Source organism: Podarcis erhardii (genome assembly GCF_964252035.2).
Source record: "Podarcis erhardii genome assembly, chromosome: 6".
NCBI lineage: Eukaryota > Metazoa > Chordata > Lepidosauria > Squamata > Lacertidae > Podarcis > Podarcis erhardii.
In genome coordinates, this window is record NC_138510.1 from 42925794 (window position 1) to 42944823 (window position 19030).

At 45.3% G+C, this 19030-nt stretch overlaps 1 protein-coding gene across 1 annotated transcript in view; it reads left to right on the forward strand.

The window, feature by feature from the left end:
• The first annotated feature begins 18532 nt into the window (after window positions 1–18532).
• Window positions 18533–19030, forward strand: part of PIK3C2B (phosphatidylinositol-4-phosphate 3-kinase catalytic subunit type 2 beta) — a 60125-nt gene continuing 59627 nt past the window's right edge. Inside the window, exon 1 of the mRNA XM_081866302.1 lies at window positions 18533–18659. Coding sequence (XP_081722428.1) covers window positions 18630–18659 — 30 coding nt within the window. The 5' untranslated portion in view covers window positions 18533–18629. The remainder of the gene's footprint in view (window positions 18660–19030) is intronic.

Here is a 19030-nt window from a genome sequence, read left to right on the forward strand (position 1 = left end):
AAGGGGCATGAAGTAACCGCCCCACTGGACTGTATGGCTGCTGGAAACAAATGGCCCATGAGAAACAAGCCAAATTTATCAAGACAATTCAGCCGCCTCATTTCACTTCCTGGGTGAGAATGAACCTGACTTAGTTAAGCTCTTGATATAGTTGGAATTAAGTAATATCATGACTGAAGTGTCCAATTGATTTCAACTTACTCAGTCTAGATGTAATGTTTTCCTGGAGCTGTGAGGGACTGGAAATTTGCCCTTGCAAGGCGAGGAGCTAGGTTTCCTGGGGAACCATGTCTACCCTGGTCTGAAATCAGTGAGTTATTTCAGAATCAGGCCACGCTGTAGGCCTCAGCTGGCAGGTGAACAAATTAACAAGAAAGCAGGGAAGGTCAAAGGTCAAAACTAGCCTACCTTGCAATTAATTCCAGGACTTTGGTAGGCCCAGAGCATTTGGGGGGCAGGGTTCCTGTGCCTGGAGCATGAGGAGGGGGTTGGTTCACAGATTGGTGAGCCAGGATTTTTGAGACGCTGCTTCTGACCTTGCTGTCTCACATCATCATTTGAATCGGAAGCCCGATGGTGTTTTTGCCAAGCTGATGTGCTTTCATCTACAACAAGGGTGAGTTGTAGCCAGATCGCAAGCCCCTGGTTGGACCTCTGACCTTGTTGGGCCAAGCCTGCCTGACTTTCTCATTGCTTAGCAAGTAGCTACCCTACAAGAGAAGGAGTAACAAGTACTGTCTCCCAGGCTTGTTTCTGGACCCAGCTCAAGGTGTCCAGATTAACCCACAAAGCCCTTAGCGACTTGAGGCCAGTATTGCTGAAAAATCAGTGCCCCCCCCCCTAATTGTACCTTTCCACATCTTGAGATATTCTTCAGGGGACCTCCTTTAAATGCCTCTGCCAAGCGAAGTTAGGCAGATGTTTATCATAGGGTGGGTATTCTTGGTGGTAGCACCCCAGGGAAGCTGGCCGGGCACCTCCTTTAAGCTCGTTTTGGCCCCAGGTGAAAGCTTTACTTCATTCTCCCAAACTCTGTAAAATTGCAGTTTTAATGTTTGGAAACACTTTATATGATAGGTATATTCCTTTCCCTGCTTGAAAATATCTATGCTGCAGAATGTTAATTTATGAGAGTCTGTTTTATCATTATATTTCTGACAATGCTAGTGAGTAGCCTTATAAATATGTAAGTGGAAATAAAATTGAATGGAGGACTGAAGTTGAACAATGGTAGGAATGGAGAAAGGGCTCCATTAGGGTTAAAAAAAAAGTGGGGGTGGGGGGGATGTAGGAATGAGAGGATTTCACAATTATGTTGAAATTAGAAATAGCCATGGAGTGCTGGTTTTGATTGGAACAGTGCTTACCCACCAAAATTTTTCCAATGAAAATAGGGACATTTATAATTATAATTATAATTATAATAATTTTTACCTCGCCTATCTGACTGAGTTGCCCCACCTACTCTGGGTGGCTTCCAACATATATAAAAACATAATAAAACATTAAAAATTAAAAACGTCCCTATACAATGGGGAGAGACTTAATTCTTTCACCTGTGCCATTTCCCCCAAAGTAAATTGTGTTCTTGGCTCTACTTGGGGTTGGGGGAAGGTACCTGTTTCATACCTTACAAGGGACTCCTGCGTTCAGATGGGTGCTAAAAATGCATCACATTCTTTCCTTGGAACTTCTTAAGCAGAAGTTGGATGGTCATTTGTCATGGATACTTTAGTAGTCATTCCTGCATTGCAGGGGGTAGGACTGGATGACCCTCAGAGTCTCTTCCAGCTCAACAGTTTTGTGATTCTATGATTCTGGCCAATTAGAAAAAACGAACAAACCACACAATAGCTCTTCTTCATTTGCAGCTACACATTATTCTTAATAGTGAGTTCCCACCTTGGCTAGAATGCTGAAAGGTAAGAAGACGACTTATTCCCTATGAGTCAGGAAAAAACATGCAGCCTGCGCGTTCCCCTTAACATCTCTGTCACTGTTTTCTTCTACTTTTTTAAAATGAAAATTAAGAATTGGGGCCAACCAGTGTCCTCAATGAGTGGGACATGCTTGTTTAGGCACACAAGGTCTTCCCATTTGGCCCACAAAGCTGTTTCTGCCAAGCCACACCCACCTGCCCCACAGCTGACCTCTCAGGATGTTGGGTGAGGATCAGGTAGCAGTGGGGCTTGCACAAAAGGGGCTTTGCAGCCCTTACAAACCATCTGATTGGTGGTGCCTGCAAAGCCTCTTGGAGGCTTTAAGCACAAGGCATTTTTCAGGGACCTAATTGGACCTTACAAGGCACGCTTAGAACCTGGGCAAAATCTGCCGATCAGCAGGGTAACTCTCTTTAACTTGCTTCTCCCCCAACCATTGCTTGCCTTTCTTCCCCATCCCACTGGACCTTCCTTTGCTCTGCCCAGCCTTTCTTCATCCCATGAACCAGCAGCAGCCATTGAGACAGATCCTGAGTTCCCTGTAGATGGGGCCAGAAGAATGCAGGCAGAAAGCCTGTGTGGTGATCTGGGAAGTGAGGGAAGAGTTAATGGAAGAATTGCAATGGAAGCTGCAAAAGCTGGCGCTTTTTACCTTCCAATTCCCGCTTCTCCCCAATGACCTTGGGAGCTTGACGCCCTACCAGACGGGTCAAACATTAGCAACTGCCTCTGAATTACCGTTTTTCTGCACATCACACCGGGAACCTCTGTGCACCCCTCCCTCTGCTACATCCCCCCCTCCGTCCCCCACTCCCCAGCTCAGCTGCCAGGAAAGCCATCTTCACACACTGCAGTTTTTGCTGCCTAATTTGGGGGTGGGGAGGGTGGCGGGCTCTGCTCTGAATTCCCACGGACTTTAGCACAATCTTTCTGCTTGACTTCCCTTGTCTGTCCCCAGAGCTGAGCAGGTGGTGCTCAGCTGCTGCAAACACAAGAGCACGGGCCGCAGGCTGTTCGTATTTGGGCTGGCGCGAGCCCTAAAGTGTGCAGACGCACATGTCCCTCGTACCAGATGGGTTGCCTTCCCCACCCCTCCAGCTCTCCTTTCATGTTCCGCCTCTTTGCGCGAGGTTTCCTGCAGTTGTAAGCAGAAAGCTGGGAGGGCAAGTTTAGCTGGGATGCTTCCCTTTCTGATTTTGCTGCTCTTTCTGGGTGTGCTAGTCCTTTCTCTGCACCTGTCCAGTACCCTCCTATAATCCAAAGCAAAATATGTGATTAATGCATTGCTTGTAACAGAGCAGATGGAGCTAGTAAGGTTTTTAATCAAGACCTGATGGAAAAGAGAAGGTGGCAAATCGACTGTTTTCTCTGTTGCACTCTGTATAGCCTGGGCTTGAGGAGGCTTTTCATAGGAGGGCTGCATTCCTTTCTGTGTAACCTGCCAAGGGCAGTATGGTGCAAACATGGGCAGAGCATTAAATGCAAATTTTTCGTTTCTACAACAGTTCAGTTTCTGCATGCCCACCCATGCCCACCTCTCTGTGGCAGATTTGAGAAGTTCCTAAGAGAGACTCTAGTACAGGGGTTGGCAATTTTTTTTAGCTGCGGTCTGGTCCACTGTCCCTCAGACCTTGTGGCGGTCCAGAGAAGCAGCACTGGTGGGGGGGGGGGACTGGAAGAAGAGGTGAGGGGGGCAAGTAGTCCTCCTCCCCAGCCCCAGCTGCTGCGCTTGCCTTCCCAGAGGCTGTCACCGCTGCCGCCACTACTTCTCGTGGGTAGGCAGAGCAAGCTTGTCCGTTCCGCTCTCTGGCCCACAGGAGCACCAGGGCGGAGGAGGAGGGGGGAGATGAGTGGCGCGAAAGGGCTGGCTCCGGAGAGGGTCTGCTTAAAATGGCGCTCAGCCAGCTCAGCCCAGCCCTCTTCCTCCTCTAGGCAGGGTGGGGAGAAGCCAGGAGGAGGGAGGGAGGAGGTACCACTTGTGGGGGGGGGGGAATGGAACGGCGCAGGGGAAAAAATGGCGCAGCCCGAACGAACAGAATCCCCATGCCAATCCACGGACAGTCCGCGGTCCGGATCCTGAAGGCAATTGGACCCGATCTGGCTCGCGGCCCTTAGTTTGCCAACCGCTGATCTAGTACATCTGGAGGTGGCCTAAAAAGCTTTTGAAATGGACATGTAAGCAAGAGGAAGGCGTGGCTTTTGATTTGGCAGTGTCTCCTGATTCAGGGGGCCTGGCTAACAAAGAAATGGGATTGCATTTTGAACAGTACTAAGAATGTGGGCATCTGCATAATGCCAGGCCACAAATCTAGAGGTGTTCCTATACTTTGAAAAAACTGTTGGCCACCTGCATGGAGGATGGCACACTGATGCGCTGTCATAGGAAGTGGCCTTATACAGAGTCAGACCATTGGTCCACTCAAATTGGTGTTGTGCATTTTGCTGGCAGGAGCTGGTGGGAATTGTTGAAAACAACTGGAGGGCAGCAGGATGGCTAAAGCTGGTCTACTTGAACAGTTACAGAGTCTCAGGTAGAAGTCTTTCCAGTTACCTGCTACTGAATCCTTTAAACTGGCAGTGCAGGGTTGCATACAATCGATGTTCTGTACCACTGAGTTTCCATTGCTCCCTGAAAGTTTACAGGGGATAATCTGCAGCCTCTGTTCATATAGGGATCTTGACATCTGCAGACTATTGTGCACAAGCTCTAAAGGGATTGCTCATGTCTCATATCATTGACTGTCCACTGTATGGGCACCTTGAAGCAGTACAGCAAATGGCTTCCAACTTCCAGCTCTCAGCCATTGTCTCACCCCACTTTATTTCTTGTTTCCTGTTTTCCCTGTTTGGTTGTTTCTGTAACTCACTCATTACAGAGGGCAAATCCAGGTCTGCCAGTGACTCTGCCAAATTTGACTCCCCTACCAAGGCGTATAAGCAGTGGCGTAGTGTGGGTTGTCAGCACCCGGGGCAAGGCAAGTAATTTGCACCCCCTAACCCGTGGATTTTAGCAGGGGGCAGAGAGCTGCGAGTGCGAGTGCCCCCCCCGAGGTTGCACCCGGTGCGGCCGGCCCCCCCTGCACCCCCCACGCTACGCCATTGCGTATAAGGCTTGCGTTTGTTGCATTCACATTTTTAATTTTGGAGTTGGGCCCTTGTATGCTTAAACTGTATTGGGAGGCACTGTTGCTGCAACTGCCTGTGACACATAGAATTGTAGAGTTGGAAGGGACCCTGAGGATCATCTACTCCCATACGGAGATTGAACCTACAACCTTGGTGTTATCAGCACCATGCTAACCGACTGAGCTATCACATGATCTGCTTTGGAGAGGCATATCTCAGCAATGAATTACCGTTACTGTATCTGTATTTCAACTATACCAAGTGTGATTGGCAAATTGACAAACTCTACTCCAAGGTTTGTTTGTGTTTATTGTTCTTCTGCAGGAAAACCAATAAAACACATTTTAAAAAACAACAGTAGCAGCAACTTGGGAGAATCCCTAAAAAGGTTTCCTGCAAAAGATCCGCAGTCACAAGGGCAGCAGCTTTAATTTGTTTTGCTTTGGAAGGACCTTCAAAGTCTTGTCTGTTCCTTTGTAGCTCTGTTCAACAGGCTGTAAACAAAGATACTAGCCCAAACCAGACACTGCGGTTGCTTGTAATATGCTTTCCCCCTCCATGAGAAGTGTTGTGTTGCACTTTGCTATCATACCACATTGACAGGTACCATAACTGGGAATGCAGTTAAGCATAAGTTGAAAGAATTTGAATAAGTTGTACTAATGCACACACACATGCACAAATACAAATTTCTTTGTTAACCTTTGGCATACTTCTTCCCAGCTTCAGCATCAAATAACTAGATTTTTATTGTAAGCAATGAAGCTGCTTAGTTACTGAGAGTGTGCTAAGGCATCAATATTACCTACTCAACTTGCCTCGTGCACTCTAGGTCAACAAACACTCTGAGATTTAATTACAGATAGGTAGCCGTGTTGGTCTGCCATAGTCAAGACAAAATAAAAAAATTCCTTCCAGTAGCACCTTAAAGACCAACTAAGTTAGTTCTAGGTATGAGCTTTTCGTGTGCACACCTAGAACTAACTTAGTTGGTCTTTAAGGTGCTACTGGAAGGAATTTTTTTATTTTGTCTTGACTCTGAGATTTAAGATATGTTCCTGCCTGCCCAGTGATCAGTTGGAGCCCTGCTCAGTCTTTCCTAACTAAATTTTCTGAGTGTTCTATAGATGTTTCCTGGCCATCTTCAATTTCACAACAGCGTAGATTGGAAACATTTTTAGGTTGAAATTTGGATTCTCAGGGAACAAGTCTGCGGCATATTCTAGATATAATTTTGAGTGGAATGCATATACCTTTGAGATCACTCAAATGTCAGGCAGTTTTAAAAGAAATAAAATACGACGGTCTGGTAATCTTGTGCCCATTCTTTGGAGAATGGGGTCTTCTCAGAAAAGGGGCATCCCTTGCCTTTTCTGTGAAAGACAGATCTGTGGAATGCTGTAAAACAGAAGAACAGCCCAGTGCAATCCTTTAAAAGAAGCACATCACCAGTTCATTTCTTGGCACAAGGCAAGCAGGTCTAGAAGATGTCAGGGGGATAATAATACTGTTAATTTGTAAGGAAGCAAAACGTGTTTGTCTTGGCTCTTCATTTTTTAAGGATTGAATCTGCCTTCTTTATTAATAGTATCCCATGAGGGTTTCCAGCTGGAATATCCAGCAGGATCCTTATCTAACTCACTTCAATTGGAAGGGAAATGAGTCTTATTAGCGAGGGAAGAACAGACAACAATGAGAGAAGTCCTTAAAAAGAAAAGTCTTCTGGACTCTCATCTTATTTACCAGCAAAGGCCTGTGGCTGGCTGTTCTCAGAGATTGTAGGTACAATTTTATATACTGTTTAATTTCAAACATTTCTAAGCTGTGTGCAATCATCTCTAGGTGGTGCAAGGTAAGAAAATACTTCTTTAGTTTCTGGGTCGTTTCGCACGATGCTTGTAGAAGCTGCAGCTCTTCCTATAGGGAGACCTACCACAGAGAACAGGAGTCAGTTGGCACCCAGGAGCAGCTGGCAACTTGCCACAGCTTTATCAAGCAGATAAGCACAGAGGTAGAATGCTAGGCCTATGCAGGGAGAGTCATCAGATAAACCCGTAATAAGAGGCTGCTGCAATTGAAGGCTGAAGGGCAGCCAAAAAGCCACCACACTGGCCTTTCATGTGGTTTCTCATTCGCCTTTGATCCTCCTCAGTTGCCCACACACACACCATGCTTACTCCCTTCCTCAGGACTCAAATCTCTGTTCTCTTAAAGAGAGCAGATATTTCTCCCACCACACACTGTCAGATTGGGCTGCAGTTTTTGTCTTCCTTGTGTTTCTCAGGAGATGCATGAATGAAATCCGCTCCTTTCCATCTGGTGCCTGTAATGATTGGCAGTGGCCCTGTGAGGTCTCAGTCCTGAACCGGAGGTGCCCAAGGACTGAACTTGGGACTATGCGCATACAAACCATATGCTCCACTAATTCAAAGGTGAAGATTTGGTACTGATTTGCATGTGCAGAAATTGTAGAGCTGGAAGGAACCCCAAGGGTCATCTAGTCTCTAGTCCAACCGCCTGCGCAGGCAGGAAAAAAGGCAATTCTTCAGATATTCCAGCTTCAAGCCATAAAGGGCTTTAAAGGTCAAATCCAGCACTAATAGTTGTGGTTTGTTACTTTATTTATAGCCCATGCTGGGTGGCTTACAATGAGAGGTGGAGGCTCACTGCTAATATAGGCACAAGTAGCTTTGCTGATAACATGCCAAAAAGTGTGCTTTTTAGTGACATGGTAGATCTATGCATGTTAGAAAATAACTGGAAATTATCCCTTTGGACATGCACCTATATAGGCCTGGGTTGAAGTGCCTCCCCTTATAGAAATACTACGACTTGCTGCAGATGCATCTTTGGCTGTTCCTGATCCAGATGGTGCACCTTACATGAGTCGTCGTTAATCTGCCTACTGAAAGTTTGCATGGAGCAGGGACAGGGAACCCTTCTTATCACTGGCATAGATGACATTCCAAGATGAGCCGTGCAGATGAGCAGCTATTGTTGCTGGCATTTGTCTGTCTCAGGAGACAATGGAGGAGTACGACTTTGGGAGTGAAGTCAAACTGTTGGAAGGCTGCAGCCCTGGCTGTGTCTGTAGAGACATGTTTTGTTGCAGCTGGGGCAGATGAAGGTGTCCAGATGTAATGCTGCAGATGCGCCATAGTGTTTCTTTTCTCTGTACTCCTCCCTGGTCACAGCTGTGGATGCACAACCTGACTGTCTGGCCCCAGGCATTGCAGTCACCTGGAAGGAGGAGATGCAGTGAGTTACCTATCTTCCATTTAGCATCTTCCATTTAGCATTTGCTCTGTAAGCTTCCGTTTATTAGAAGAAGAGTTGGAGTAGCAAAGGGAGAGTTAACTCATAGCAGACATGCTGTGTGTCATGCCTCTTCCTCGCTAGGAGCCATAGGAGCACAAAGGGGACCCAATGCATAGAACACAATCATGTTGTGCGGATGCCTGATTATCGTCTTCCAAAGCAACTACTCGATTCCAAACTTAAAAATGGAAAGCGAAATGCTGGTGGTCAACAAAAAGACTTGTCTCAAGGCAAATTTTAAAAAATGTAGTATAAACACCAACAATTGGGAAACACTTGCCTGTGAGCGCTCCAGTTGGAGAACAGCCTTTACCAAAGGTATCATGGGCTTTGAAAACACTTGAACTCAGGACGCAAGGGAGAAACGTGCTAAGAGGAAGGCACGCTTGGCAAATTCACACCATGATCAACTCCGCCCGGAAGCCAATGTCCCCACTGTGGAAGGACATGTGAATCCAGAATTGGCCTCCACAGTCACTTACAGACTCATTGTTAAAACTGTGTTTATGGAAGACAATCTTACTTGGCTACAAGTGATTGCCAAAGAAGAAGAGGAGGAGGAGCCAATAAAACATTTGAGGGGGCTGGGACACACACACTCCCAAAGTTGACGAGCATTGCCATTCAAATGGTGTGCATGCACCATGTCTTGTGATCGATTATGTAGGGTGGTGCTTACCTGCCCCTCCATGTTAATCATGTTGGCATCCCTGCTAGGAACAAGCAGAGCTGCCTTATACCATTATCTTCCACTGACTGCCAGCAGCTCTCCATGCTTTCGGACAATGAGGTTTCCCCAGCCTTACCTGGAGATTCCAGGGATTAAACCTGGGACCTTTTGCATGCAAAGGATGTGCCTTACCACTGGGCTACAGCCCCCACTCTGCTTCCACGCTCTGTTTGTTTCAGCATTCACATATGTTCAGAACTCAGACACACCCAGTAACAGCTCTCTCTTCACATGCTCTTTTGGAGAGGGCAACACGAGTGAAGCAGTCAAGGTCAGGCTTGGCAGACCCTCTGCAGTGACAAAAGCACAAGAGCAGAATGCTGCCGAATCATCAGGACAGAAGCCGTTAAGCAGGAAGTGCTGCGTCTTGCCTTCTTTTGTCTTTCCTTTTGCAGATGGTGCTCACATGCACATCATGGCTCACAGGATTTCTTCTCTCAGTCCTACTGATTACTGCAGTGACTTTGATAAAGCCTCTTTCTGCTGTTCTAGTTCTGCTGTTAGGAGAAATGGCTGCAGCTTCATGGATGGATTTGAGCATGGGAAATAGCTGGTTCTAGGAGTTAAGGGTTGATTTGTGTACAGCCTTAAAAAGAGGGGGAACCTAATGCAAGCACAATAGCTTTCTGCATTTAAGGTGCAGCCCAGATGATCAGGACTGGGATAAGGATCTGTGTTCAAATCCCAGCTAAGTCATGGAGCTTCTGGGGTCACTGTGCTTGACCCAGTTGCTTTCTTTCAGCTTAACGTAACACAGGGTTGTGATGAAGGAAATTACCTTATTTTATTTCTCTCTTCAGCCCAATATTGTCTCTGCTGATTTCCAGGTCTTATTAAAACTGGGAGAAAGTGGTTTACAAGGTTGCAAACCATGGTTTGATTGTGGTTGCAAACTGCTAGGATTGTGACCAGAGCTTAAATGTTTGGACATAACAGGTAAGTATATATGGCTTAGCAAGTCTTGGAAGTATTGCAGTAAGTCAAGAGATTGGGGATGAGGAGCCACGACCAGTAACCATGGTTATTATGGAATGAAGATTATTACATCTGAACTGATTCTAAAAGTGGTACCTGCAGATTTTTTAATGTCTTGTTAACTGGTTTTCACAGCAGAGTTGTAATGGTAGTAGCTGTAAATTTTTACCCTCCAATCAAACCATTTATGAAGATGTGTGCAGCAAGGTTGATTATTATTAAGTATTCATAATACAGAGTTACAATGGTACCTAAACTTAAATGGTGCATGAACAATGGTACTTAAACCCAAGAGAGAGGGATGAAGGATTCAATGGGCCTCATAGGCACAACTCCCTTTTTAAGTATCCAACACGGGGCTGGAACATAATGGACAGGATATGCTCTTATTGAAATCATTTCTTTCCTCTGCTGTGCCCATTTTCTACACAAACAACATTTTTGGTCCACAATGATTTGGCATCCCTCAGTAAAATCAGATTGTCCTGTGGGTGGAAGCAACCTGCCAAGAGTTGCTTGCAAGTTGCCACCATTGGGAGGAAAAATGCACTCAGGAAAACATCACCCTGTACTAATTTTTCTTCTTTGGTGCTTTTCACTTGAATACTTGCTGTTTATTTTCTTGCTGTTGCTGCTTATTTAACCCTAAGCAGGTTCTTAAAACCTATCATTTTTATTGCTTTGAAATTGGCATGCGATTGCACAACTTTGCTGTTAGTATCCTAATATTTGGAAGCAACGTCTTAAATTTGGTGCCATATATTTCTATGTGCGTAGGTCAGGCTGCAGCACAGTCATGAGTTCTGAGTCCAGCCCACCAGCTGAAGACCAGTAGTTTAGAATGGAGGGGAGGAAACCTGTCCAGAAGTTGCTGGCTTCCATCTCCCGTAATCCCTGGCCACTGGCCAAACCGAATGGGCAGAGGGAGTCCCACAATATATGGAGGGCCACAGGTTCACCACCCCTGGTCTAAAGCAACCCATTTGATAATCTCTGAAGATGTAAGGTTTGGTATTGGTCGGACATTGAGAAGCGAATAATTCCAAACCCATTGTATCATGGACTCCTGACTGTCTTTTCTAGAGAGAGGGTTCCTGATCTCACTCTTCCTTGCTGACCAGGCCATGTAGTTTATTGAGGACGTCGGAATGCTTTGTATCTGGCTTTGCCATGTTTCCCAATAGTTTTATTGTCTGTTGCTATTTTGCGCCACATTGCTTGTTGTGGTGAATCATGAGCTGCTAGTCTGTGGCCGTTTTGCTGCCTAAGAACAGTGTTCACATCATGTCGAGTGCTTCCATGCAAATTGCAGCAAGCTGCTTTGATCAGCCAGAGTATTATTAATTAAGGGCCTGGAGCGCCACAGATTGATGGGATGCAGTGAGGAGACGAAGGAGGTTGCTGTCTCACTGATGCCAGTAAAAATAGGGCACCTCTTCAGATCCTCTGCTGGGTTTCCAGTGAAGTGCTTTAAAGTTGTGCTTCAACATATTTGCCTTGGTGTAAAGTAGGAAGAATGCCAGCAGATCCTCATGGAATAATACTTTTTCTCACTTTCAGACACATTCATTTATGTATTCTTTATTGCAGTTTTAACATGCCTTTTCTCCAGAGACTTACAATCGCCTCCAGCTTGCCCTGATGACAGTCCTGTTTGCAGTGTGCAGGATTAGCCCAAGACAGCTTGCTGCCTGTTGTAAACGTTGCGTTGTGCCTCTCACTGTCCCATTTCACATTCAGAAGCCAGCTGAGCTGGCAGTTGCATCTTACTTCAGCTCTGGTGATGAGAGGTCAGCGCAGCTCTGTCCTGCTCTCCAGCTTCTGCTGCTGAGGCAGCTGCTCACTCTGTCTGATGGTAGGACTGGTCCTAGGTAACTGAAGTTAAGAGAAGATGACTGGTCACTTTGTTTGATTTCTGCAAGGAAGCATTTGACATAAAGATCTTTATTTTATAATGGAAGTGATCTCTCTGATACATAGTTCTGATTATAGATTTTCAGAAGCAGGTTATGGAGTGGAGTGACTTTGAAAAAGTTATGTTGACCTGCTTTGTTTGCTAGCAACAAAATTCATAACCATACCTCTCTTTTTAGTGACAGAGCTAAATTAAACAGCAAAAAGCAGTTGCAAGGGTTTTATTCTCTGAGCTCCTAGCAGATCCACAGGTGTTGGGTTAAAAAAAAAAATCCAGTCAAGGAATAGAATCGTGTGGTGAAGTGGTTAGAGTGGTGGATTGGGATCTGGGAGGTCTAGGTACCAATCCACCTGCAATCATGAAGCTCACTGAGTATTCTTGGGAAGTCACTATCTCCTGGACAGGGGCAACCTTCTGGATGTTGCTGGACTACAGCTCCCTGACCACTGGTCATGTTGGCTAGGGCTGATGGGAGTTCAAGAGCATCTGGAGGCCAACACATTGGCTACACCTATCTCAGACTGACCTACTTCATAGGATTGTTGCGAAGATTAAAATAGTAGGATCTACTACTAAAATAGTAGGATCTTTGAATTTGTTCATCAGCCTGAGACCAGTTGTGCTGGTAGATGAGATTAAAGTTGCTAATGACCCACTGTTAATGGTCTATATAAACACAGAGCCAAGCATGCTCCATTGTACAGTGGTACCTTGAGTTACAAACGCCTCAGGTTACAAGTGCTTCAGGTTACAAACTCCGCTAACCTGGAAGAGTTATCTCGAGTTGAGAACTTTGCCCCAGGATGAGAACCGAAATCATGTGCCGGTGGCGCAGCGACAGCAAGAGGCCCCATTGGCAAAAGCACTTCTCTAGTTAAGAACCTTTTCAGGTTAAGAACGGACCTCTGGAACAAATTAAGTTCGTAACTAGAGGCACCACTGTATTGCGAAACTGTTGGGCAGGCCCCCTTTTATAGGAATGCAGAGCCTCTGCAGTGCTGCATGAACCTCCTGAGGCTGTTCTGCTCTTTGTGATCTTTTCCTGCACCCAAGACAAATTATTCTTCCTCTGAACAGCCTTATGTGGCCTAGCCGGAGCAGATCTCAGGACCTCTACTCCAGGAAGTGGAATTCCAGGGTAGGCGATCAGCTGGCTGAGTGAGATCTGGCCGCCACTGAGAACTCTGTGGTCACTGTGGTTTGCATGGTTTGGGGTTGGGGCCAATAAGACAAGTGGTGTGTTTATTTGGTTTTTCTCCTCTTCTTTCTACACTTGAGTCATGAGAGGAAGAGAATCGAAAGAACTATGTTGTGCATTTCCCAACAGCTCATTGTTTGATCTGCTCTTTTCAGGTAGCAGGCTGCTTTGACCTCTGATAAAGGTTATGCGTAGTCCAGTCACTTGCATATTTACTTAGAAGTGATTAAAATTGAGTTCAGTAGGGCTAGGTGACGAAAGAGGACAAAAGTGGACACGGATTTGAATGAAATTTGCCTAGGGTAATTTATTTGTATGGATACAAATTTAGAAATAATTACTGTACTTTTAAATATCTTGCCATGGCGAGGAAGACTGTGACCAGGTGACCTCTGCAATTTGCTCAGTCTCTGCTCTCTAGGTGCTGTTGATGGATAATAGTCTTCTGCTATCACTTCTTTATCCTCCTTAAACCAGATTTGGATCTGTCTGAACTGTAGTGTCCTATGGGTTTTCACTGTTTGAGAACATCTTGCAACAGCTATGGCTAATTCAAGGAACAACAACCTCCGTTATCCTATTTACTGGTGCACAATACTTCAACACTCAGCAGGGCAGCTAGGACTTGCTAGGCAGGTGAGACTAAGATTCCTACTGAACTATGGAGGGAACCACATTGAGAAAGGGAAGGGGAGTTTCTAGGACAAGCCACACTTGCTATGCAGATGGCCCTTCAAGTGTAGGATGTCTTCAAATAGAGGACTGCCCTGTGCCCTCTGTGAGGTAGGACACATGGCCTACCTCACAGTAAGGTTTACTCCCAAGTAAGTATGTATAGGAGCACACCCTTAGCTTGTCTTTACTTAAAGCATCCAAGTTTGTCAAAAATATAATGGAAAACTAATGGAGTGTAACAGCAGGCATACTGCATACTCATGAAGCCCTTTAAGATCCAAATAATGGAGTTTTAGCTGATTTAAGCTCTGGAGATGTGGCATGGCATGCATCTCCTTTGCCATCGAGCTCTCCCCTTTTCCATCCTTCTGTCAATCTTTAACTTCTTCTCTTGCCTCCAAACAACGATGCATTGTTCAATTACGGAAGAGGCGCTATACTTTTTGCATAGTATCTGCCTCTAAATGAGTCACATCATCTGTAGAATATGGTCTAAAGAAAATAAGGGTGTTCTTGACAATATGAGGAAATTGATCAGAAGGCTTCTGGGCTTCCTTATCCTCGATAGAAAACAACTATCTTATTCTGGCCTCATCACTAATCCCACAGTTGGCTTCAAGAAAGTCATGTGAATGCCCTGTCCTGACCATCCCTCCGAGGTTATATTTATATTTATAATCTTTCAATTTGGCTGGTCTATTCACTTAACCGACCTGGAACAATCTACCAGAGAAAAGGCCGTCGCCCATGGGACAGAGGGTCATGGATGAATGATAATCCAGCTTCTACCTAGGGTTTTAATAGGTCATAAGATTTTATGGTAACTATATTCGTAATGTATTTTTGTCAGTGTTTGTCCTTTGATGCTATGGCCTGTTGGCTACACAAATAAAGTCTATTCTTCTTCTTTGCTCTGAAGTAAATTTCAGCTGGAATTTTCTGGAACTCAGTTCCCGTACCTCTCAGGTGGGTGCCATTGTCATTATGAGAGAACGAGGGGGTGTTCAGGCACCTGTTTCTCTAGAAAAATAGTTAATTTAGTTACTCTTGTTGAGTGCACCTCATAGACTTTTCATCAGAAACTGGCAGAAGACATGTCCTCCTGAGGGGCAGATAAGCACTAAGAGACCCAGCTTCACTTGAGGACTCCCGTTCCCCCCAAAAGTGCATGTCAACCAAAACTCTCACTAAAGCTGATAATTGTTCATGAGAACGGGCCTGTTTACATTTCCCTTTGGTTTCTTTCACTTATAGGTGACTGGTGGCACAGCATGACTTTCTTCCTAAGCCCTGAACTGAGCACCCAATAGTCACTGGATTCAGTGGCTTCCCCCCTGCCCCCCTACAAGAGATGTCTGGAACTAGAGGCAATGGAGAGCACTGGAAGTCCTTGGAGTCCGTGGGATCAGCCACAAGGAGCTGGCTCTTGCGGAAGCCCTGCAGATGGAGTATGATGCTTTGTCCCGCCTGAGGCAGGATAAGGAGGAGAGTCAGGCGAAGCAGAATACTGACCAACCTCTCATTTCCTGGGATGATCCAATTCTGGATTACAACAAGCCTGCTGTAAGGAATGACTGCCACAATATCAAGGTCATGAGAGGCCTCTCTGGCTCAGACTCTACTCTGAACTACAATGACCTCTCTGGCCAGGAGGTTTCGAGAGCTTTTGGGACACAACACTCTACCTCATCCAGTCTGCTGCCTGAGCCAGAGAGCCAGCCTTGGTTGAAGGGACCTCTCTCCAGCGACTACTTGTACATCTTCAACAGCACGGGGGGTGACTTCCTCACTGACCCCCCCAATAGTACACCCCACCAGAACAGCAGTAGCGGCAGCTCCCCTAAGAAGCTTTCTCCTCCCCCGTTGCCCCCTCGCATTGCCATCTGGAATGCCTCTGAAGTGAACCAAGCTTCCTTGAAAGGCTCCCAACCCAATGATATCAACATGTTCTCCTCAACCCACGAGAGGGCTGATGGAAAATTGCTGGGTCGTAGAATCTCAGAAGAGGACCCGTACAGCACAGTGGACTACGATGGCATCAACGACGCCATCACCCGCTCAACCTCAAGTCCACTTACGACACCGACCTCTGAGGGAATGCCCCGTGGAGCTGGAAGGAAGGCAGAAGCATTTTTGAGAAAGAAAGCAGCGGGAAGCCGGTTGCTCGCAGCAAGACTATGCCTCCTCAGGTACCTCCCAGGACCTATGTCTCCAGGTCTGGTGAAGGAAGAATTCTGGACCAAACAAGAACCGGAGGATATCAGCAGATCCGGTAAGGCCATTTTTATGTAAGCAGAATGATGTATGTCTAAGATGCCGAAGTCCTTCTGCTGTGGTGTGGCAGAGGGATGCACATAATGTTCCCTCCCTTTGTTTTCAGATGCAGTGTATATCATTACAGGAGTCAAATTATTTGGTACCTTTCCTAGCATTCACCAAAACCAAACTCTTAGTCCTTAGTAGAAGTTTTTTATTCTCCAAATATTATTTGTAGCTACATCTCAGAAAATGTGGCATCTCAATAGATATAACTGTTTTCTATGCTAAATTAAGCCATCAGAAAATGGTTAGGGAATGCCTGCCATAAGGCTACCTACTCTGCTTTCCCCTCTCCTTTTCCCCACACATATTATGATACAATTGTTGAAGGATATCGTGGAAGCTTTTGTACGTACAACTATAGGTGCAAAGGCCACCACCCAAGGATATATGTGTCCTTCAATGTGGACAATCAGGTGGAGGGTCAACTGAAATGTTGTTTAAGCCAAACTAAGTACAACCAAGTGTTATAAAAGGAATCTAAAAGCGACAGAGACAAAGTTTGCATGTTTTGAGTGACGGTTTGCGAACCTATCCATGGTACAGTGAAAATCAGCTTTTGATTTCTAGGCATTTGAATTTGACAGCATTTGAGATGTATGAATCCTTACTAAAATATCATGTGCAAGGGTCTTTAATATTGCTGTGGGATGCTTAAAATGTTTCTGTCCACCAATAGCCATAGCTGTCAACTTTTCCCTTTTCTTGTGAGGAATCCTATTTAGAATAAGAGAATTTCCTGTAAAAAAGGGAAATGTTGACAGCTATGCCAATATCAGCTCTTTTCTGTGGGAGGCAAGGGGTTAATTCTTGCTCTCTGTGTGCTACACTTCTGATTTGGATCGCCCCTGACTGCTTCCTTTTTAAAAGAGCAACAACCTCAAGCCCTCCCAACACATACTGAATAGATTTGACATAGTTTGGTTGCTTAGATTTCAAGTCCCTGTGCAGCTGTATCCTGTGTGGCTCATAGGTATGCAGTTTCACAGTAATTCAGTCCCCACCAGTCCTCATGCTCCTGGTTCTCTACCCTTAGTATCCGCTTAACATATGGAAACAACAGATCACTCCTCCATTTCCCCAGTTTATGAAGACAGGACCTTGGAGGACAGCTATTGCTTCATCAGTGAGGCAGCTCAGACTGGGAGCTTACATAGGAGCTGGAGGCTCCACCCCTTCCTGGCTCTCAGCCAGGCCCCGATTCAAGCAGTTGCTTCCATAGGCTTCTGAGTCTTACTGAGTTGCTTTAAGTATAGCTAGTTGGACATTTCAGCAGCAGTTGGTACTGAAGGTCCTGCTTTTCTAAGCCATTTCTTCTGTTTTTAGGAAGTAGGGTGCGCTGGGAGGCAGAAGAAATCTAGTCAGTCTGTGAGTTTTGTTTTTTTCTCCATTTCTCATTTTTCCAATCTTAAGTTCAGTTTGCATCAGTTTGCCTTTTTAAAAGTCCTCATGAAAATATGCTGTTGTGCTAGTAGGCTCTTGACCTGCCATGAAAACTTTTGCAAGCAATTTCCCCTAATATAATTCATTTTATACTATTTTCAGTAATATGTGTGCTTTTGTGCATGCACCCTCTAAAATACACTGACTTTTAAGGATCCCTGGAAGCATGGAGGTCTGCTGAAGGGCCCTGCTCCCCTTTCTCCTCCTCTAGGAAGACCATGGGTTGCACTTATCATCCAGTCCCACAACGTTAGGTCTCTTCTCTTTGGGGAACCACTCCCCGTTTGTCCATTTTACACGAAAATACTGAACTGAAAGGCAAAGCTCTTGTGGAAGTGCACAGAAACAGCTGCCTAGGATGCTTCTGGAATAACAGATTCTGAACTTGTTTCCTGTTCCTCATCCTGACTTAAATGTCACCATGGGAATTCATTGTCCCACTTGTATGTTGCCTCTACTGAAGCTTGCTGGCACACATCAGCTGCCTTGAAAGGGCTGTCTACATCTTTTGTGCTATTTATATGATCCACACAACAGCAGTCAAAGGGAAAGGCAGCGTCCAGTAAAAACTTTTTCCAAAAGACGTGAGTCCATCCTGGCTGTTGGAGCTCCTGTTTCCCAGAAGCTATAGCTTCTGAAATGTCACATGGTCCTCAGGCCAATTGTTTCCTGTTAGTAAGCAAGGATTGGATGGAGTATTTGCATCTTCACTTACCTTCCCAATCCTTTTTTTAAGGCTCGTAAGAAGAATTGCATAGCAATGATTTTATAGAATAAATCCTTTGCTGTAAAAGATTCTTGGAAACAGGGGATATCCATGGGGATATCCTTTCCTCGCTGCTTCTGGGATTGTGAATGGGTCTAAGGCGTATTTTTAGACATAAGAGTAGATGACAAATACCTCTGGCATCTGAAGGATATAAATACAAGCAAGCTCTCCACCGTCACTAAACTGCATGGGACCAACTCTCCCTGTACGCTCAGTGAAAAATGTTGTCAGAAGCTGCTGGCAGAGGTTATGTAAGTCGTTCTCTGCTTTTGCTGTGCAAGAAACTAATTATAAAGGAGCATTAAAATTGTCTTTAGTGTCTGTTGTGTTCTGTCCTTTTCTCTCTCTTTTTCTCCCTCTCTCCCCATTCCTCTAACTATTTTGTGGTTAATTGCTCTGACAGTGGGACCTTTGTTTGCTTTGAAGGAGTGAATTGAGGCTCTGAGACCATGCGTGCACTCTGGCCTGGCATTCAGAGTGTTTCTGTCCTTGCTCCTTATCCTACTGTAACATTTGGGAAGGAGGCACTGGAAACAAAAAGAAATGTTTTTGAGAATTCTCCCTCTTCTGAAAATAAAACTTAACAACAACTATCTCACCTGTATGATGACAATGATGATTT